The following is a 23,832-nucleotide window of genomic DNA, read 5'->3' as shown; positions in this document are numbered from 1 at the left end:
GGGTGGGAATGCATGATTGTGTCTGTGTGTGTTTTTCTCTTCTTTCTCTTTTTAAGTGCCCTTTCTCACTGTCCCTCTTCCCTTCTGTTTTTCTTTTCCTTCATCTTTCTTTCTCCCCTTCCCATCCCTCAGTCATGTCTGTCCCGTCTGTAACAACTGAAAATAAAATAAAATAAATAATAACAACAAAGGTCGATCAAATGGACCAATACGGCAAGGCCGTGATGATCCATTTGGCAAAGTAAATCCACTGGGTATCCTTGTTGGTCTCCAGACAACAATTCTGACGGCTAAAGAACCAAATGGGACAGGCAAAAAAAAAAGAAAGAAAAAAAAAAGAAATGACAGCAGTAAACTGCCCAAAACATTTTGACTCCATTCAGTTCTGTAAGCCACCCTGCTGCTGAAAGGAAGGTCTATGAGTCAGTAAATGAGTGAGTCAGTGTCACTGTTGCAGGATACTCTGATGTTGCATTATACAATGCTTCTGTATGACAAAGTGAAATTTAAGTCAAGGTAAGAGCTTGCAGGAGCACTAGGTTATATTACACCAAGGTCAGAGAAGAAATAAGATACTCTGTGTATCGGGGTAAGAGGGTAAAAATAAAACTTTATGTCAGTAAATGTAAGCTTTCTTTTACATGCACAGGAAGGCTCTGTAAATCAAAGTCATTACTTTGTTATCCACCCTTGAATATTTTGCTAAAGTGAGGTTTTGCATCCTTTTTGTAAAAGTTGAAACGGTGCATGAAAGAATTTGCTTTTTAAAAAACATGTGTATTAATGTCTGACTTCCAGTGCTTGACAAAAAGTGCAGCACAGGTGACCATTATCAGATGTGTGGGATTTACAGTGACAGCTACTATGTCACTGATGATGCAATGCCCTGGTTTTTGTTTGCAAGTGAACCAAAACATGTGCCCCTGCCTTAAGCAGGAGTCTGGTCTGCAGTCGACAATGCTGCTGAGGGATGCAGCAGCCACTCTGAGTCACAGGACACCTGAGCGGTGAGTCAGGGCTGCACAGTTTCCAGGGTCACAGTGCTTCAAACTTCGAACCTCACTCAGACGTGACTATTCTTTGTTGATCTAATTCATCATAGATATGTTGAGATAAGGACAATCCTAGAAATAGTATCAATACCAGAAGAAATTGTCCCAAGTCAGCATTGTCGCTGTAGCTGGGTGAATCGTTTGCACAGCCTCCTACGGTTGCTACAGAAACCATTTCTAGGGGCAGCAGAGGGAGGATTTGGACTGTGACATCACTACAGCATTTTTGGTGCCAACAAGATATTTCAGGTAAAGTTACAGCATGATGACAAAGCACATTTTATCCGCTTGCAGTCAGGTGGATTAGTTAAATATAAATGTGTTTAGGAAAAGTGTGAAGTCTGTATTTTCCATCTTTCCTGTTTCACACTTTCACATCTGGTGCATGTTTTACAGCATATGGTGCAGTACCCTACATTACACTACAGTACTTTGACTCCTAGCTTTCTGTGTGGCCTGTGGGGGGATGGATATACGTATGCTTTCTCTAATATGCTTTCTGGGCTTTTCCTTGTCTCACTGAAAGCTCTGAACACTGAGTCTTGATGCAGAAGAGTGAACTTTATGAATAGCCCCCAGAGTGCCATTATGTGTTCTCAAAAGAGCAGATGGATGAATGGCACCGAGAGAAACAATGGCAATATGTCTCATAGTTTCTATTTTTGGCAACACTGAGTTACAGTTTTAGGGCAAATACCGTACTATAAAAAACATATCATCAGCGCAGGAAGGAAAATGTCCAGTGCTATGAGTAATTGTACCGGACACCGCCATTTCTCATCTGGGTGCTTCTATAAAGTTCAAGGATGACATGAGGCAGCTCTCCTGGCAGACACTCCCCATGTTGGCATGCTGGGTATCATCAGAGGTAGCACGCTGCTGTGAGGCATGACTCCTCTCATGTGGAGAATGTTGGCATGATGAGGGCAGCAAAGAGATGAGAGAAAAGGGAAAGCTCCAAACAGGTCTCCTCCAAACCCCCCACCCAGAACTGAACACAATCCTGGATTTACATCTTTGAATCCGCCTGCAGCAGCAGAGTCGGAGAGAACCAGCCGTGGAGCTGTCTGCGATTTTCTGTCTGTGTGTGTTTGTGTACTATGCATGTAAGCTCAAGTGTATGCACCTTCCCCTCCCCAGTGCTTTCTTTTTTTCTAATGACCAAGATCCCACTACTGAGTGCAGTGAGGTATACCAGCTCTCACTGTCTTACAGCTGTGGAGTACTCCAGCATGCTCATTCCAACCACATGGACATCCACAGAGGAGAAGTGACACAACTTGGCACATATATCAAAGCCATAAGTGTACATTAAGGATGAGTAATTATTTGGATTTTAATTCTTGGTCTGCAGTGAATAGAAAAAGAAGATACAACGATACAGAACAAGATTTTGTGTTTGCATATTTGGCTTTTTTTTTTTTTACATTTACATTTCATTTAAGTAAAAAGTACAAAAGTACGACATGTATTGAAAAAGGTCCTGAATTGTAAATAAATAGGTTGACATGTCAATCTTTATGTATTTGTTGTCATGTTGCTATATTCTTAGCTCTAAATGCAGAAATGAACAATCCAGTGTTTTATCAATTTAGAGCATAACAACACCGATCTCCTAATAAGATAATCTCTAATGTCGTTCTTACCTTTCACAAAACCAAAAAATGAATAGAAGATATGTTGTACTGGAGATGTATCTTGCAAGCACAGCTGTCGAGCTTTGTAGATGATTAATGGTAGTGGGTAAATCACAAGCATCGTTTCATTTTCTCCTGGTTAAAAATACATTAAAGAAGGGGGAAAGAGAAAGTACAAAACCACTCAGCAGTTCTGAGGCAATGCACCTGGAGCTGCAGGACACATGGTGTCTTGTCTGCAGAACTGAGAAAACAGAAAACTCAGCAAAGAAGTGTCTAATGGTTAAACCAAGCCACCTTACTTTAAAGTATGTTTAAGGTGACTTTAAGTCATCTGTAGGTTTCTGTACCTTTTCAGATGTTAGGTTCACCTTTGTTACACATTTGTGCTTGTGTTTCTGTGAAATCTCTAACAACAGCTTTGAAGAGAAATTAACTTGTTAACATGGATCAAATTTTATGATACCCAGGCGGTCTCAGTCAATTCTGTGATAACACCATTACAAAGAAATACTTTTGTAGATCCCTTTAGAAAACATTACAAGCAGGAATATATCAATTTCATGATATAATCATAGCAACCTTTCTGAAAGGCATTTCACAAGGCTATTGTTACATCCCTTTGCTTTTTCTTGGTTAATGTTTCATCATTTTGTTTATTTGTTTCAATGCTGCACTGGGAACACAAGATATGGCTTTAAAAGCAACAGTCCGGAAACAGGATAGCATACTGCAAAGTCAATTTCAAGCAACCTTGGTGTCCTTTTTAGTGCTTGTGCAAAGTTTTTTCCTTTTTTTCCCTAGCTCTAGCTTGCAAACTGTAATTCTCTTTGTCTCATGGGAAACATGAGAATTATGGGTCACACTAGACGCCTCTGGATTTTAAAGTAGTTTCCTGACCTGCACGACAAATCCTAGATAGTCACATTTGCTGGTTCTAGGACAAGACACTGTATCTTCCTCAGCGGTGCACGTGTAACAATAGTAAAAATAACAATAATCATTGCTAGATTCACAATTTTGTCTTCAGGAAAAATAATATTTTTATCTTCCACAGATTGAATATAATCCATAGATGCACATACAAAGTACTTATAAGTGGTTCTTCCTCACTTTACCACAAAAAGAGTTTGCAGATAACATGAAGGCAATAAATTTCTTCAATGACAATAAATTATTGTTCTTACCATAAAGTCTAATTTTATAAGGCCTATCATTTTCAATGTCTGTTGACAAGATGATGTGAATATAGCCTTGAGGTCTTAGTGTTGACTTTATACAAAAGATGATTAAACCTTTAAATTTATTATGTTATGCTAGTGTATGGAAAAATGGAAATAACACCCCTGTAATCAGTCATAAATATATATAACTGAATATTAATGTTTCTAAAAATGTTAGCAAAAACATTTAATCTTCTTAAAATAGTGGCTCTGCATTTAAATTCCAGATACGTGCTGTCAGCCACCTAATAAAGTGATTTTTTACTGCTTCTTTTTTCATTCACAGAGGAAAAAGGCACCATAAATTTAAACCTTTAATGAAGTTACTTCTTTTTTGGGATCGGTTCTTCATCTGATAGATCAAAGTCTCTTATGACAAACTTCCATAAGTCTCCAGTAAACATAAACATAAATAGACTCGTTTAAGATTTTGTAAGGGTACTGGGGCTTAAAACCCACAATCAAAACCAGTCACAGATACAAAACGTTCAAAAGGTTTTTTGGATTTTTTTAAAATTGTTAAAAATGCTGTGAGAGGACAATATTACATACAAGTTGGTCAAAAGAACACACTGACTATTTGACAAATCTTTAAATGTGTATAAAGGCACCATATACCACATATTCACCCCTCAAGACTCTATCTTCCAAGTTCAATGTTTAAGCCCTGCCTGAAAGCAACAATTGTACTGAGCCACTAGAGGGCAGTACTGAGCTATTTACAGGTCTATTTCGTCTATCAAGGTTCCACACCACGCATCAATTTTGAAATCAAGCATGACTCCACAGACTGTTCAGAGGCCTTAAAAACAAGTGAAGTACTTAATGATACATGACGCACTTGATGAAAATGGTGACTTTTAGTGTGATGTCCCAGTACTTAAAGATGCCAATTACATGATACTGAGAGAGCTCCAGATCCTCCAAATAAAAATAATTAGATGTTAAATTTTTATGAGAAGATTGTTTAGCCAATCTATATATTTTTCATACCTTTGCTAAAAAAAATCGGCCTTTAAATGTTAAGGTGTCACATTTTAGTTATGCTATTCTAAAGATTAAATCATTAATCATTTAATATAGAAAATGATCAACAAGTGAATCTATATGAAAAGAACTACAACTCAGCTCTAAAATTAACAGAAGCAAAGTCATAATTGAACTTTTGTAACTGAACTTTTGTAAACTTCTCATTTATGATGCAAACACTCATGTATTATTAGAGAAAATGCTACTCTGTAACGAATTGTTGGACTGACTGGAGTTTTGCTTTCTGTTTAGCTACACTGTACCAAAAAGCTCACGTGCACAGTTCTGCAGGTGGGAGATGAAAGGCAGCTGACATCCGTTGGTGTGCCAGCTCACATAATGGCGCTTTTACATCTGAAAAAGAGAGCAGCATTCAGTAATACAGTGAGACTGTAGCCTTTCATTGTGTTCATGTAATCTGAAGCTGTGGGCTTCATTTTCCCTAAATAGTTACAGTAATACTGCTGCTTGGTTGATTCTGCCTTAACCATCTTTAAGGGAAGCGATGAATCGCCAAACCCAACCCAAAATAATATGCACCATTTTCCCCTCCAAGGACAAGAAAGCAAAACAACAGTTTGTGAAGATGCAACACAATGCCACGGAAGTATGAGAGGGGGTTACCCAGGAAACCACCGTAGCCATGGAGACTGCATCACAAGGCGGTTCAACAAGCGGAAGGCGGCGATGCGCCGCGCGTTCTACCTCCCTTTATCCATTCTGTCATCACTGCGCACATGACCTCAATCACACAATTATTCACAGTTTTCTTGTTTTCATGCTCCTCCTGCTCGCTTTGGACAAAGTTTGCTAAGATGCAGCACATTTATTCTAAAGAATATACGAGTGACAGGTGGGACCTGAGTCAGTTCATTTGAGTTTTATTCAATATAGGCTATATAGGCAGTTCTGGATTAAAATACACTGTACGAAAAGCTCAACTCATATTTTATGATAAGCGTTTCCATTAACAGCACTCTGCGTTTTTATTGCCTGAATAATAATCCGAACAACATGTGGACAGGTTATGATATTAAATATAACCGAAACAGGCATTGGGCTATATAAATTACCATAGTCTATTGATTTCCACGAAGCACAAGACGTCGTTTTTGGACTGGTGGGTAGATTCAGTAGAAGACTATATGCTACACGTCTATCCCAGTCATGAACACCAACAACGGTCGCATTATAACATCAAGATATGTAGGCATCGTGTGGCTTTATACGCTGAAAAATGTCTGTTTTAACAAGCTTTTTTTTAATTTATTGTTATTATTTCCTCTGATTTGAAGCAAACACTTTTCTGTGCGTGATTTTTTTTCCTTTTTTTGCTCAGGTTAATACTTGTTGATCACGGAGAAACACTGAAAACAGAAAAATCTTCACTGAAGTATTTTTGTATCGTTTCCATTTGCTTTGGTGCAAATAAAATAAAGATTAATACCTTGTTAAAACAGAAGTTTACAGCTTTCATCCACAGATATGGACTGACACGTTACGAGTGGCTATATAAAAGTATTATAGGTACTGTCTCATCATGCTTCATAAATGATCCATGGCGGGGTTCATTTACACGTCCGTGAAGATCTTTTTGATGTTCACGCAGTTCTGGTTGTTTTCGGTGGTGAAGTTGGGTTGTTTGAACGCACTGTTGATGCCCTCCTCTATCACCATGTACTCTGACTTGCTGAGAGATGAGGAGCTGCACGACCTCCTCAGCTCCTCTGAGGGGAGGTGCTCACAGCTACCTGTAGTGTGATACTGTGGGTACTCCTCTCCATCAGTCTCTCTGTGGTAAAAGTAGTTGAAGTTGGACACAATCACTGGCACGGGTAAGGCAATGGTTAGCACGCCTGCTATTGCGCACAGAGAGCCCACTATTTTACCACCAATAGTGACCGGATGCATGTCCCCATAACCAACTGTGGTCATGGTGACAACTGCCCACCAAAACGCATCTGGTATGCTGGAGAAACTTGAAGTGGGGTCGTCTGCTTCTGCAAAGTAAACTGCACTGGAGAAGAGAATAACTCCGATAAAAAGAAAAAATATGAGCAAGCCAAGCTCCCTCATGCTGGCCTTGAGGGTCTGTCCCAAAATCTGAAGTCCTTTTGAGTGTCGGGAGAGCTTAAAAATACGAAAGACCCTCACCAATCTTATCACCCTCAGGATGGCGAGGGACATCGCCTGCTGACCGCCGTTGGTTTGCCTCTCGGCCAGCTCTGTCCCCAGAGTGATAAAGTAGGGGATTATGGCGACGATATCAATGATATTCATTATGTTTTTGGAAAAGGTAGTTTTGCTGGGACAGGCAAAAAACCTGACCAGCAACTCGAAAGAAAACCATATAATGCACAACGTTTCGATGACAAAGAAAGGGTCTGTGAATGGACTTGACGTGAAGGGAGCAGTGCCATTAACTGCGGGTGCCACTGTGGCTTGGTCTCTGTCATCCCGGAATTCCGGCAGAGTCTCCATACAGAAAATAACAATTGAAATTAAAATAACAAGCACTGAAACGATGGCTATCCCTCTTGCTGGCCCAGAGCTTTCAGGGTACTCAAACAAAAGCCAAACCTGCTTCTGGAAATCATTTTTGGGGAGGATGCGCTCCTCTTCTTTTATAAACCCTTCATCCTCGCGGAATTTCTCCATGGCCTCCTCACCGAGTTGGTAAAACCTGATCTCCTCTGAGAAAATATCAATGGGAACGTTAACAGGTCTCCGTATGCGCCCTCCTGACTGGTAGTAGTAGAGGATGGCATCAAAGCTTGGTCTGTTCCTGTCGAAAAAGTACTCGTTTCTCAGTGGGTCAAAGTAGCGCATCCTTTTCCTCGGGTCCCCCAATAGCGTGTCTGGGAACTGGCTGAAAGTTTTCAGTTGCGTCTCGAAACGTAAACCAGAAATGTTGATGACCACCCTCTCGCAGCATCCCTGGCGACTGCGCTCATATCTGTCCACCGACAGGTGAGGCGCTGAGAGCACGGCGGACTCCTCCAGCATGTTTTCCACCGTCATGACGCCCTTCTCCTCGGCATAACCCCGGTTGTCAGACTCGTTGCGTCCCCTGTGTCCCGCTGACGCGTGCGGAAGGATCACGCTGGAGGTCTGGTCATCCATACAGGTGGTTTTCAGTCTGGAGGAGCAGGGTGCGCCACGCCACTCCCAGCCAAAGCTTACAGCTTTGGAGAGTTGAGGCCGACGCCAGTTACAGCTCCTCCAACCATCACCTATCTCTGCCTATCCACACGCTGAAGCGCTGCACTCCCCTCTGGCTTTTTTTTCCAAACACGCCGACACCCACCCACAGCGCGCATATGTCTGACATACGTCCACCACCCGCCCAATCGGAAATTAACTTGACACTTAATGTCGAGCACCCACCCTTGTGTGGCGAGCCGAAAACACTTGATGAAATCAGATCCACACCTGTTAGATCCAAGTTTTATTCTTACGCTGTGAGCTCGTGCGAACCCGTTATTATCTTTATCACGTGGGAATGACAACAAATCAGCACGCCTGCCAGTTCCCTTTTAGCAAAAATAACATAAAGGGCACGAATCCAAAATGTATGCGATTCACCTCCAACACAAATGCAAAAAAAGAAAATCATAGAGGAAAGCAAAGTCCTCGTTCTAATCTTCAATTGAATCTTATTTGTCCTCTTTTCCAACAAAAACAAAACAAAACAAAACAAGTGTTGTTAGATACAGCTTCACTTTTCCAACAGAAATGACATCATAAGGATTTCGATAATCAACCGAAACAGAGGGATGTACCGGGGCAACTAGATACGTGCCGTTTTCAAGCAGCGCAGAAAATGAAATTCTTGCATTTCTGCCATGTGTCTTCTTTCTTGTTGAGGAGGTGTTGCTCTCCATGGTGCTGAAAACAAGCGCGCCCCAGTTGGTAAATCTATGCGCGCGCTCTTTATCAGCACTCAGCTGAGTTTATTACGTGCTCAATTTGTGTGTATTCGTTTATAGATGCTCTCCTGGATATTGCCAACATAGCACATAAGCTCCAGGATCAGTCACCTCATTTCCACTCGAAACGAGTGCCCTCACACACACACACACACACACACACACACACACACACACACACACACACACACACACACACACACACACACACACACACACACACACACACAGAGAGAGAGAGAGAGAGAGACTTGCCATGTGTGCCATGTGTTGATAGAATCGCCTCAAAGAAGAGTCTGAGTGTCAGTCTTTGTTACGGCTGCGATTAATGACGAAAATGCAAAATCAGTGTTGTTTCTAATTCATCCTGACAGGCTTCATCAAAGGAGTCTGTCACCGTCTGTGGTTTAGGATGACAAGCAGGGTTAATGAGGTCAAATGGGATTCAAGGCTAATGCACAATGCACCCTTTTGTTGTTCTGCCATTCTAGGTTTTCATTTCAACATGTGAACACCAAAGGAAAAGCTGAGCCTCTCTTCTCCCCAAATGCGGCAACATCTAGTACTCTACTACGAACATACTTTAGAAAATCCTCTTAAAGCGGATGACACTGATCCAAAAAACCTACTGACCACCACTGCTTGGGAGGTGGGGGAGTGGGGGGACATCATAATATAAAAAAGACAAGTGGTATAGTTCTGTAGTAATGAATTTATCAAGTTTTAGAAAAAAAATCAGCTTATTTATCTTTTTAAGTAGATGTCTAAGAAAAACAGTACCATTAATTCTCTTTTGTGAGGACCTGGAAGTAACACATTTCCCGAAGAACGGCCTTTTCTTTTCTCCAAAGAAAATCTTGACTTGCCATGAAATATCCATTCTGCGTAATAGATCTAACAGTGTCTAACTGTTTTTTTCAAAGACCCACCTACCCCATAGATCAAGGCTTAATAAGATTTTTTTAAGAACCCAATTGGCACAACAGTCATGATACTTGTCTGTTTGTATTAATGGTAGTATGTATAAGCTAAGAAATAAATTACACCAAGGTGCAAAAATATTAATAACACAAAGGTATAACATTTTTGCCCCCAAAGTGTGGAAGCAAACAGAACAGCCTTAATGATGGTGCACATACACATTTTGTTCATTCTTAAAACACACACTGTCATGCCCAAAGTGATCAATAAAAAAAGCAGAGTTACTTAACTTATTGACACTTGGCTGGTGTGTTTGTGACCATGTGATCATGCAGGTCACAAACAGCACCGCCATTTCTCCAAGTCAGTATCTCAGTTCTGGACACCCTCCTTTGTCCTTATGACTTTACATCATCCTCAGTCCAATATCAATCTTATCTCCTCTTCTTTGCAGGTCAGAATAAAATGACCCCCCTTTGACCCTTCTTGATCAAATATCTTGATCCAGCTTTGTACTACTTTCCACACTGACAGAAACCCTACTTCTTACTAATCTCTTATATTCTACAGCAACAGACTGCAACATCTGAAGAGCATTTCATTTTAAAAATCATAGTTCAATACAGCAATTATGCTGTAGAACAGCGGTCCCCAACCTTTTTTGCGCCACAGACTGGTTTATGCCCGACAATATTTTCATGGACCGGCCTTTAAGGTGTCGGGGATAAATACAACAAAATAAAACTAGTACCGGTACCGAAAAAAAGAAAATTTATTCATAACACACGTGAAAAGACCAAGGAAAACCGAGTAAACGATAAAAACGATAACAAAATAACGCTGAAAACCGATAAAAACCCAGAAAACCATACATTTCACACCTGAGCCTCAACTCTCGCGGCCCGGTACCAAACGACTTATGGACCGGTACCGGTCCGAGGCCCGGGGGTTGGGGACCGCTGCTGTAGAACACACAGTTATACACAGTTATTTCATTTAAATAGCTTTAACGTTACTAACATTTATTGTGAAAATGAAATAATAAAGTGACTCACTTTACCATTTCATGCTCTAGTTCTGATTGCAGACATTTAATAAATGTCAATACAAGTCAGCAAACACAGAGTCCTGATGTAGAATTTAGACAGTCAAAGATAACAACAAACAAACAAACAAACAAATAAAAAGAACAATAAATCTTTTAGCTGATTTTCCTTGGCCACTTTACATGGAGCCCAATAATGAACCATTGATTTAATTTATAGTGAAAACAATGCGTGTCTGTGGTTCCCATTACCTAGAAGAATTATCTGACAGGGCCTCAAATAAAAAAATGTTTGATAGCATATGAAACATTTTGATATGTGAAAAAACAATGCATAACAGAGAAGATATCAGTCCAACCTGATGTCAATGTAATGACAGGACCCCTAACCTGATCCAGATTTCACATTAGCGCTGATTCCAGCTTCCCAAATCTGAGGATTTATAGCTTTTTATATCTATTTTACTGTCTTTGACTTTTAGACAGGTAGTTGGAGAAAGTCGGAAATCTGAAAACACATACTTGGAGTGTGGGAAAAATTGACAGGCTAAAGAAAATGAAAGAAAAATAATTAATAAATGTATCAAGAAAGTGTTTAGTAAGTTGATAAGCAGTGGCTATAATCATCTACTTACAACAAAAATTATACTATGCTAATAAGAGGGAACATACTAAGAAGACTTTCCACAACCTGCTATACCACTACTATATATATATATACAGTGATGAGGATGATTATTGTGGGAATGCTCATCTAGGGCTTAAAGATAGAGTCATGAATAGACGTTGTTTTGCTTCTTCATTTAATTTAAAAAGAATAAAAGTGGAGTGCTGTGGGGCGGAACTTCACGTGGCTTTATTTTATATAACTGAATTTCTTGAAGTCTGGTCATGTTTAAGTAATTTTAGTGTAATCGCTAGTTACACCAATTCACTCCCACTCTACTGTTAATAACGTGCACATAAATTTGATTAAAAAAATTATCCTTTCCAGCAAGAATATCATGCTGCTATTAAAAGTCTCCCAGTGGTTGCAAATCAGTGCGCATGGGAAGTTTTGTCTGGGTCTTTGTCTCCATGGCAACAAAACATCAAGTGTTTTGTAAAAAGACAAGGAGTTAAGTTGAAGAAGTTACATAACTTCCGGTCCGACTCGTGCAGGAGCGGGTGGACCGAGAGTTTTTTTTTTTTTTTTTCTACATTCCCACTGAGGGATGAACACATTACATATCAGAACTGAAAGGAGCCGGTCTGTTTGCATGTAACGCAAGTGCATTTTTTAACTGCAAGGCCACTTATTAAATGCAAATGAACCAGTTTAACATGAAAACACAGACATAAAGTTTCAACCCAGGACAGGAGAATCACTTGGACTTAAAAATAAATGCCCATTAAACCAGCTTTTTGCTTTTGACCCTGTGAGAAAAAAACAAAACACGTTATGGTGGGAGTAGCAAAGTTGGTTGTTTATATACAGGTATAGTCATTTCCTGATTGCATTGTTTACGAAAGACAAAGAAAAATTAATAAAAATAAACTTTAATTAATAAATTCACCTTCAGATGCCATCACTAAAATAGCCAAGCTGTCAGACAATTTTTAAAACTGTCAACACTGCAGGAGGTTTGTCGTCTTTAACTTAAAGCCAAGAATTCTTGGTAGATTTTAGATATGTTCTGCACATGCTTATTTCCAATATCACATGCATTTATAAACGCTTAATAGCATTTCTATTCCACAAAGTCACTCGCTTAATTTTCCAAGCCCTCTATCTATTGGCTGCCTGTTGAGAATAAAACAGACCTATTATGTATCCAAACCTCTGGAGCTGAAATCCGCTAAAGATAGCCTTTTATCAGTCTGGGAAGTTAGAAAATGACTTATTAACTCTGGTGGAAGCTGGAATTTTAAGTGACAATACAAATGATATTTTGTGTCTGGTCTGAAGGAGAATTTAATATAATAATCCCTTCCCAGAGATCATAACTGCATTTTTCATTCTTCAACATTGTCGACGGTGTCAGAGGAAAAGGAGGATGGTTTTCATCAGAAGTGACAGTGCTTGGACTGCTCTTTGAGTAATGAGGACCGAGGCTTTTTTCTAACTGTTCAGTCTGGTTCACAGGCTCACACTGGTAGATCAATAGAGGCAGGGAGAGAGAGAGACCAGCATCTATCGATCAGTGGTGCATTGGCTGCGATCCCGCACAGAATCATCGAGCATTCACACTGTCCATTGACACAGCTATCATAAGTCACAGTGAAGGTCGAGGTCATAAATAATGCAACAATGCTTTTCTTACCACAGTTTTGAGCAGCCACACAAGGGGTTAAATGCGGACTGGAACTGCTTGTTCCCCTGTCAGTCCATATCAAAAAAGCACTACGACAAATTCAATCTGATCAACTTCAGGCAGTTAATATGTCATAATCATAAGCTATCAAATACTAAAATGGCAAACCTGTTTACTGATAAGCAAAAATATTGTGTCCACCGTGTCTATGTTTCTGCTTATGCTGCCTTCATAGCTACCAACATCTTTATCTAAACCATTCCTTTGACCTTGCATAGTATGAAATGGACCAAGTCCATGCAACAGTACATGAATGCTGGTGAAGAGTTAACATTGTTGCTAGAAATATCTACCATCTGTTGTTCCTGAGGTGGCCCATTAGCTCTCCTACAGGGGACTCTTTGCCTTATGAGCTGGGCTACTGAAGGAAAAAACCCTCACTGGCTCTCTGTCATTCAGTGTTTGTCCTCTGCCTCCGTGTGTTTTAAAGTGATTGTAAACAAGGATGAAGTATGTGATGACATCTCTTGGACAGAGCATGTCGGGTGTCGCAGATTAAGAAGTGGCGATGCTCTCCTCAGTCGTCCTCCCACTCTCATTATATCATCTTTGAAGATTAGGTCAAGCTGGTACATTTGCTGGCTACGAGGCAGCTTACCAGATTTCTGGCTGAGTTTGTGCAACTTTTCTTTAAAAGGTATCTTGCTGTGAAAGCTTGATGAGAATAAGTGTGCTCTTCTTTTCCTGCTTATTTAAAGGTTCTGTCATCCTAATACACTTTACGAGTTGTTGAATCTGATCAATGACGTTCACAGTTCGTATCGAGAACCATTCACCATCCATTCTGAAAACCTTGGGTGTGAAAAACTATTTACTTTGGAGTCTTGACTCAGTACTTGGATTGCCATATTTACAACTGTTCCTACCAATCGCTCTTAACCTCCTAGGACCTGGTGTCCACATATGTGGGGATCACATTTTGGGTTGTCTAGACCAAAATACTACATTTTGCTCTACAAGGGCCTGATATCCACTTACGAGGAAATTATACTGCCACTGTTCTATTCAAATTTTAAACAAATATCCTCATATGAGAATCTCATTTTTCTCAGAAACAAAAATTAGGTAAAAAAAAAAAAATCTGGTAATTCTTTGTTTTTACATTCATCAGGTGCCAATCAGCCCAGATATCAAAGAGAACTTTAAAATGCATACCATGGAAGAGTTCGGGTCTTAGGAAGTTAAGCTGTTTTGCTTTTTAACTGTTTCTCTCTTGCATAGGATCTCAGGTCGATTGAGCCAGTTTTAGTTAATCAGCTCTGCTGCCATGAGGCCAATTATGACTTGATCAGTTTTGACCACGATCTGGTGCCAAGCTCAGGGGTCAAAGGTTTCTCTAATTCTCTACAGTTTGGGATAAAGAGACGAAACCTTTTAGCTAAGTTAATGATGTAGTCTGGTACTATTTGTGAATCTTTCCAAAAATGCTTTCTGTTAGCCCCGAGGCTTATAATTTCTTTAGTTTATTGCTCACAATAACAGAGCTTGGTGCAGGCACAGTGAACTCACTTACCTATGAATACACAATAAGGTTTTCTAAGTCATTCACATAACTCTCTTGCACTGGGTCCAGAGTGATGGACAATGGTTCATCCCAAACAACACCTTCTGACATATTGTTTATAGTACTGTCTCTTCAGGTCTAAGGCCACCATCTAGAAAAAAAGACTAGACTCTAATTAAGTTGGATAATAAAAAACTTTTTTTTATTAAAGCAATATTAGTCATGTCAGCCTGGAGATTATACCTCACATCAGTAAACGTTTTTAATGATACTCTTTGTTTTTTATCTCCATTTTGTTCTCTGTATTTTACCACCTTGTCACTGCATTTTTATCTTTACTAGCATGGAAGTTATCACAAATCCGATCAAATGCAATCTTATCTGTTTGTCAAAAGTTAGAAACCCATTGTGGGCTGTTGTGTGCTGATCTCAATTCTGTGAGTGCCACTGAAAAAGCTGCAAATACAAAAATTTTGGAATCTGAAATTCGAGTGACCATCATCAATTCCTATATTTATACTAAACATGCTTTTCCTTCCTGAAACTTCGAATAGATAAAGTGAACTAGGATCCTTTATTGTACACAGGACTGCATCTCTCACTCTTTCCTTTTAACTCATCCATATTATAGAGTCCGCACTTTGCTTCGATGACCTTGAGGTTTCTTTGGTTTTCAAGCTTTTTCAGTTGCTGATGTGCGTCAGTGGCTGCCTCCGTTTCAATTTCAACTCTCTTTGGAGGTAACTGTGCAGCTGTCTGTGGTCTCTTAGCTGAAACACTTGAGGACACTGAGGGATGGTCTCAGCCATGGCCGAGTGCGGTGGCTTTGGGGCTGTGGATCTTTATATGGATCTAGCATATTCAGTGAAACGCCATGTGTTCTTTCGCTTTAGCATCAAATTCCTTTGAGTTCATAGTCAGGATTCTCACAGTCACTTTAGAGAAGCCATGTTTTTATGTCCCAGTGGTCATTACCATTAACATGTTATGGCTTTCTCTACCGATTTATTGTGATATTTTTTGTCTTTTCCAAGCTTTGATCAAAATTCGGTGTCCTATGATTTGTAGTAATGCTTGCTAATTATTGTGAATATAACAAAGACACTTAAAGAAAGACCAATCTCACAAATCACACCAAAAACTATAGAAATTAAGCAACTTAAAAAAACAACAAAATCAATTTTAGAATACAATTTTATTTATTATTTATAATACTATTAATTTAGAACAATATGGAAAATTGATGTACACTTCTTCTGTTGCCATGGCAACACATATAAGTAAGTCTTACTCTTGTAAATTGGTCTAAAGATGCCAGTCCATGACATGGCAGACAGATGGATAATCACACTATTACAGCCCACCCACAGCTTATTTAATACCCCCAGTTAACCTAGCATATACAGGGAGTGCAGAATTATTAGGCAAATGAGTATTTTGTCCACATCATCCTCTTCATGCATGTTGTCTTACTCCAAGCTGTATAGGCTCAAAAGCCTACTACCAATTAAGCATATTAGGTGATGTGCATCTCTGTAATGAGAAGGGGTGTGGTCTAATGACATCAACACCCTATATCAGGTGTGCATAATTATTAGGCAACGTCCTTTCCTTTGGCAAAATGGGTCAAAAGAAGGACTTGACAGGCTCAGAAAAGTCAAAAATAGTGAGATATCTTGCAGAGGGATGCAGCAGTCTCAAAATTGCAAAGCTTCTGAAGCGTGATCATCGAACAATCAAGCGTTTCATTCAAAATAGTCAACAGGGTCGCAAGAAGTGTGTGGAAAAACCAAGGCGCAAAATAACTGCCCATGAACTGAGAAAAGTCAAGCGTGCAGCTGCCAAGATGCCACTTGCCACCAGTTTGGCAATATTTCAGAGCTGCAACATCACTGGAGTGCCCAAAAGCACAAGGTGTGCAATACTCAGAGACATGGCCAAGGTAAGAAAGGATGAAAGACGACCACCACTGAACAAGACACACAAGCTGAAACGTCAAGACTGGGCCAAGAAATATCTCAAGACTGGTTTTTCTAAGGTTTTATGGACTGATGAAATGAGAGTGAGTCTTGATGGGCCAGATGGATGGGTCCGTGGCTGGATTGGTAAAGGGCAGAGAGCTCCAGTCCGACTCAGACGCCAGCAAGGTGGAGGTGGAGTACTGGTTTGGGCTGGTATCATCAAAGATGAGCTTGTGGGGCCTTTTCGGGTTGAGGATGGAGTCAAGCTCAACTCCCAGTCCTACTGCCAGTTTCTGGAAGACACCTTCTTCAAGCAGTGGTACAGGAAGAAGTCTGCATCCTTCAAGAAAAACATGATTTTCATGCAGGACAATGCTCCATCACACGCATCCAAGTACTCCACAGCGTGGCTGGCAAGAAAGGGTATAAAAGAAGAAAAACTAATGACATGGCCTCCTTGTTCACCTGATCTGAACCCCATTGAGAACCTGTGGTCCATCATCAAATGTGAGATTTACAAGGAGGGAAAACAGTACACCTCTCTGAACAGTGTCTGGGAGGCTGTGGTTGCTGCTGCACGCAATGTTGATGGTGAACAGATCAAAACACTGACAGAATCCATGGATGGCAGGCTTTTGAGTGTCCTTGCAAAGAAAGGTGGCTATATTGGTCGCTGATTTGTTTTTGTTTTGTTTTTGAATGTCAGAAATGTATATTTGTGAATGTGGAGATGTTATATTGGTTTCACTGGTAAAAATAAATAATTGAAATGGGTATATATTTGTTTTTTGTTAAGTTGCCTAATAATTATGCACAGTAATAGTCACCTGCGCACACACAGATATCCCCCTAAAATAGCTAAAACTAAAAACAAACTAAAAACTACTTCCAAAAACATTCAGCTTTGATATTAATGAGTTTTTTGGGTTCATTGAGAACATGGTTGTTGTTCAATAAGATTATTCCTCAAAAATACAACTTGCCTAATAATTCTGCACTCCCTGTATTGTAGGTTTGAACTTAGAACCTTCTTTCTGTGATGTGATAGTGCTAACCACAGCAACTAATCCATGTTGAACATACTGTAGTTTCAAGTAGATAAGGTCGTAATAGTGGAAACAATAGTGGCAATACATGTCAACTGTACTTTGAGAACCTTGATGCTAAGAATTTTGCATTATACATGCTGTATGCTTCTGTAAGTCTGCCTCACTGGCAAGGAATTGCGAGCAGCTACCATTTCAGCAATGCATAAAACAAGTGTGACACATACGGAGGACAACAAGTGAACTCGGCTTCACATTAATTCATGTGCCTTAATGTCATGGTGTTGCACTTTGAAAACAAACACTGAACGCATAAACATTACCAGTGCATACATATATAGGACTTAATTTTGCTTTGATGTGGATTACACACATGCATGCAAACAAAAGCAGACAGAGACCAGTAAACTCAGCCTTTCCCAAATAAAATTAAAGGTTTGTACAGAAACGCAAATCCCATAACTCAACTGATGAATGACAAATACTTGTGATTAGCATCATCTGACCTTTAACACAGACAGCACCAAATATGAATTTCTATCAGGCTCCAAGGCACAGTTGCAAGCAGCAGCCATGCTGTCCACAGGGATATGACTTAATGTCATCCAAATATAAAAGATTACAGCGGTAGTCATGGATGGGAAACAATACATGTTCTGTTGCTATTCCAAACTTCATCCCTGCAGTGACGTGTGAACGTCTTGGGTAAGAAAGAAGTCACATTCTGGAGAAAAATATCCAGCCCGCTTGATTAGAGGTCCCTGCTGAGAAACTCTGCCCGTCTATGACACCCTCCACCGTAATGGATTGATAGGGCTACAGAGAATGACCCCCCTGAGCACTGGCCTATTGCTTTATGCCTACCTCACACAAGTTAGTTCTCAATAACAAAGAGACCACAGGCATGGCTTGGATGCTAATAAAGTCACTTTGATTGATTGTTGACTGAGTTTGGTCGTATATTTTGTGAACAGGTTGTTTAAGGTGGAGCTATGACTAACAGAATTAACAGTGATGGGTCTCGGATTGACTGCCATACACATGTGTTGTGTTTAATAGCTGTTTTATACATGAAACATCATCATAACTATTATTACTTTCTATGTATGCTTTGTTTGGCTTAAGACTATGATTATGTCTGACTTTAAAGATTCAATCCACTATAATGCAAAGCAGGCAATTCTAATATTTGAGAAGATGAAATTACTGATTATTGCTGCATTAAATGGAGCAATACAGGAGCACAAAAATTCTGTACCTACAATTCCAACAGGTACGATTCAGGATTTGATCAACAAGTCATCACTATCATGCCGACATACTTGTAATTCTTTTTTATTTGTATTTGATAATTTCTTAATATTAGGCTGTGCGATTACTGCACATTATCAAGCTTGCATCTCCCTGAAAGAAGTCGGCGTGAGAGACATCTTTGAAGTGAGAACCACAGTTTGTAAGGAGCAGATGGGCTGACTAATGTAACTCCTGACTGGTGCTGTGTGTCTCACTGCCAAATCACACTGAGAGATGGCAGAACGGCTCATTTGGGAATGTAGCAGGCTGCAGCAGGAATCACCAGGAAAGAGGGGAGCAAGAGCTCAATTAAAATGGTTATCACAATAAACAACACCCAGCATATGCTTATTTAATCGCTGTCTTTTTGGCTGCAGACTCACTTCTCTTGTTTATGTGACAATTTGATATTGTTTCTGAATGCCAGAAGATGTGGAAATCTCCATGTACCTCTGCACAAGAACACTGATGCAAAACATCCTTAAGAGGAAGCATTTCATTGAAAGTGTGGGTGGCTTTACACATGAACTGAAATGTAGATAGTCTAACCAATATATTAGCTTCAGGCTTGAAGTAACCCAGAATTCACACTAGGTTTCTACTATCCAGACTTTCAATATGAAATCTGCCTTCATAATTACATTTCAGCTTTTTAAACATTTTAATTTTCACACTAGAGATGTATACACAGATTTAAGCACCACTAAAACAATTACTGCTGGTGCTATTGTTGCGACATAGCTAAATTCATCCACCATTTACTCTGTGATGTAGAGAGTAATTAAGCAGTTAACACTGGCTTACAAAATGTTTCCTCTAGTTTTACAAATAAACAGATATAAAGGTAATCACCAATGTCACTGCTTAAGGGCAATTTAGAAAATACATGTAAAATTTTATATTCCAAAATGAATGTGCTGTAAAACAATGCTATTTGTCAGTAGGATAAATAGTTATATGAAGAGATAAAGATATGTACTGATGTCTACAGTCTATAGCCATGTTTCAGGCCACTCTTAGATTTTTTTTTTTGCCAGACTAGTTGCCAGAGTTAAAATTAGCATGCTTAGACTCAACAAACCACCACTGTAATAGGCTACATTGCGTGACCATACATTGTCTGCATGCAAATTTCAGTATACATCATTAAATATCCAACACTACCATTACCAATTTACAAAATGCCCATAATAGCATAATGCTACTGGCAATATTACAGGGAAAACAAAGTATTCACGGGGTTTTAATTAGTCCTGTAAAAATCTAAGCACAAATGTATTGCTTTGAGGTGATCGTGTAGTGCCAATCAAATACACTTGATTAACTGATCATTACCAAGCATAAACATCTCTGTAAAACAACAACAAAAACAAACAAACCAAAAAAAAAAGAAATAAAACAAACAAAAAAATCCTAAAGGCTATATGTCAGACTCAAATCACCTCTGTTAGCATGTTAATGTTAAAGTTCATAACATCCAAATAATCTTTTCCCTGAAAGAAACAAAATAGCATGGATTGGAAAGTTGCATTTGAACCAACCACTGCTTCTTATCGAGCCCTGCAAGGGATATTGGAGAAAAGAAAAGATGAACTTTTGCGAGATCTCCGCTACTTTTTGATAGTTCTGTTTCTGTCCGTACAGAAGGGCCCACGGAGTAGATATGGAGGAGGATTTAAAGCGTTTCCCGCAGTCAAGAGAGGTCTCACAAGAGGACATCATGCACATGCAACAAGACAAAGCTACGGAGGCCCGCAAGGGACACTGTAGAAAAAAAAATGAAGATGAACTTTTGCGAGATCTTGCAAAAGTTCATCTTTAGTTTTTCTTCTCCAACTGTCAAGCACGGTCTTGGAGGGATGACGATTTAGGCTTGTTCGGTAGCCTTTTGAGTCAAATGTGCCCACAAACCTAAATGAAAGATTGGCTGAAATTCCTGCACAATGATGTGAGAGGCTGACAACGTCTCACTTCATAGTGAGAGACAAGTAAAAAAATTACTTTACGCAATTGCTGCCATAGGTGGTTTTATAAGCCACTCAGTTATGGGGATTTACTTAATTTCTCTGCATAGACTTTCTACATCGCAGGAATGTATATCAGCGACAATTTTATATTCTGTCAGTATTTTTGTGGCCAGTTTTAACATAGATTGCTCACTTTTCTGGATAGTTTTTGTAAAAATGTAAGACAATTAGACTGGTGCTACATCTAGGGCTGTCATCAGGAGAATTAGACTCCAACCTCAATATGTTAGACATTTTGGACCAAACTGCTGTGTTTTCTTGTCATTTGTGATTTTTCCATTTATTTACAGGAGAAGAAAATAGGAAACGGGCCAAAAATAGAAAATACATGTGCTGGATCTGGCCAAGTCAAGCTAATATCATTGTGCAGACAGGTGGTGGCATAGCTTTGATGGTATTTAGGTTTTCCTTGTAGTAACCATGGTAACCACTGTAAAAAAAAAAAGGGGAGGGGGGGGGGATCCCAGTGCTTCAATGATGCAATGGGATTTTGCCAGCCCAGTATTCCAGGCTGTGAAATTAACACACTGAGATTAAATTTCACAGCCTGCTGCCCACTACACACTGTTCTCCAAGCAGCTGAATCCCCACATGTACACACACACACACAATGCTTTTGTTTACACATAGGTAGGAAGATATGTAAAGCAGGATTAGCGATATCCTACATATTTGACTGCGTGATTTACAATCCATATATATATATATATATATATATATACACTGTATGGGATGCTTCCATAAATGCAAACAAAGATCACCCACATAGTGTCATGAATGAAAACAGAAACACACATACTGTCACCATGCTGAAGTATCACCGAAATAACAACCCCACGACTGCAGTTAATGATGTGGCTCTCTGCTATAGATGTTTTCCAATCAAATTCTCCTCTGGAGCCCTAGGTGGAGAAGATTCTTATTATGTACCTGCCACTTGTGATTCACTGTCTCAGCACTGGTACATTGACAGGAACATCATTTATACTCCAGTTATTCCACGCTGACACGTGCCGCCGATTGAGAAAGGGCTGTATAGATTAGAGTTGTCTGAAGAAAAAAAAAAAATCATCTTTTAGTGTAATTCTGTTTTACTAGATACTGGCTTCAGTAAAAAAAAGTCAAAGAACACATGTAGGCAAATAATGACAGGTTTTAAAAACAACCTCAGATTAGCTGAACTAATTTAGAAGAGAAAACCAAACCAACTGTAAAATTATTACCCCAAGCAAGTGTCATCTTTCACAGTTTATACTTCAGTTCTTCTGTACTGGTTTTGCAGTGGCATTCAAAGTGCTCTAAAAGCAGACAGAAGTCTCTAGAAAGGGATTTAAAAACAAATGGGAAACAAACAAAAGATAAAACAAAAGCAAAACACAAACGAAAAGCAGAAACACTGACACAGAAGCACACCTGTAGTGCTGTTGTAATGTAGTAATAAACTGGAAGTGGTCCCAAAAGTAAAAATATGCAATACAGGCACCAACACATTACAAAGTTTTTCATTTAGCGAGTACAGTTTGACTGTCATTGTAACTAAATGGGCCCAAAGGCTTAATAAAAATGAGGGAAGAGGGAAAAGGCTTTCAGACATGTGGGGTATGATGATATGCACAAGTCAGGCTAGGCTGGGGACAAGCATTGCAATTTAGTTTAGGCTATAAATGCTGTGAAACCAAGACTAGTTTAATTTTTGTTCACCTCCAAAGGCTTAGAAGAGTTCTTGCAATGCACTACTGAACAGTAAGCCTCATGCTCTTAAACCTCATCTTTGTGTTTTGAATCCTTGGAATAGCCCCTTAATATATCTGGTCCTATTGTGCCATTGTACACAATATGAGTAAAGATTACTGGCAATTTATGAGATTGTAGCACTTACAGGATTACAGGATTTTTGCATTATTGTGGTGAACTAATACACTGTCCTTAATCTGTACATTCCATCAATACATATTTCCAATAGCATTTCCAGAAAATCCATTATGTTATGACCTTGATTTACAATATCAGATATTACCATAAAGAATTAATAATTCAATTACTGTACATCAGATTGCATACCCTATAGATTAATACTGGATATACAGTAATGTGGGTCAAGATTTACAAAAAGATCAGAGATAATGATCCAAGTTGCAAAAGTTGCACATCTACATTTATTTTCACCTTTAAATTAGGTGACAAAAGGAAATTAATATTTAAGAATGTGAAATGAAATATATACTGAAATACATTCCCTGGAAAACTGTCCAAAACATCAGAATTTACTTAAAAAATAATTAAAATTACATTCAAGTCCAATAATCTTTATTTAGACTGACTGCTTCCCTATGTCAGTAACCACTGACTACTTCAACAGCTTCACATAGGTCCAAGGATGTGAGACTGAAGCCGCATATCGGTGATGACAGCGACAGCATCCCCGCATGACTCTAGGTTGCAGGACCATTTACCTTCCCCGGCATCAGTTTGCATTGAAATATTTGCTGATAGTGCTGTAAGAGGATGGCTGAGGCAATGATCCAGGTCAGTGGAGATGATGACAGTGCCTGGGCACAGCTGTGGGAAAAGACCCAGTGAACGACCCATCCAGTGTTATTTAAAAAGAAATGCACAATATATTATTTAAAAAAAACAGAGTGTAACGAAGTACAAATTCAATTAGCATATTTATAAGTATTTATTTCTACCAGTGATGTAAAGGTGAAAAATGTACAAAGTTTACAACACAGTTCAGAGGACAGATCACCTAAGTGTTTGATCTTATTTTGCACACTGAGCGGAAAGGTGTGAACCATCCCTCTGAACCAC

The 23,832-nt window shown here is 39.3% G+C and overlaps 1 protein-coding gene across 1 annotated transcript; it reads right to left on the bottom strand.

Annotated features, from left to right (window-relative positions):
- Positions 1-2,370: 2,370 nt before the first annotated feature.
- Positions 2,371-8,779, bottom strand: LOC113022019 (potassium voltage-gated channel subfamily A member 3). The gene has a single exon (XM_026166980.2). The coding sequence runs from the start codon at positions 8,062-8,064 to the stop codon at positions 6,514-6,516; it is 1,551 nt and encodes a 516-aa protein (XP_026022765.1). The 5' UTR covers positions 8,065-8,779; the 3' UTR covers positions 2,371-6,513.
- Positions 8,780-23,832: the final 15,053 nt, after the last annotated feature.

Source organism: Astatotilapia calliptera, chromosome 5 (genome assembly GCF_964374335.1).
Source record: "Astatotilapia calliptera chromosome 5, fAstCal68.1, whole genome shotgun sequence".
NCBI classification, from domain to species: domain Eukaryota; kingdom Metazoa; phylum Chordata; class Actinopteri; order Cichliformes; family Cichlidae; genus Astatotilapia; species Astatotilapia calliptera.
The sequence above is the reverse complement of the archived record's forward strand: the minus strand, read 5'-3'. Positions and strand labels throughout refer to the sequence as shown.

Excerpts from the sequence above, each read along its gene's own strand:
- LOC113022019 (XM_026166980.2), bottom strand. The coding sequence starts at position 8,064 with ATGGATGACCAGACCTCCAGCGTGATCCTTCCGCACGCGTCAGCGGGA.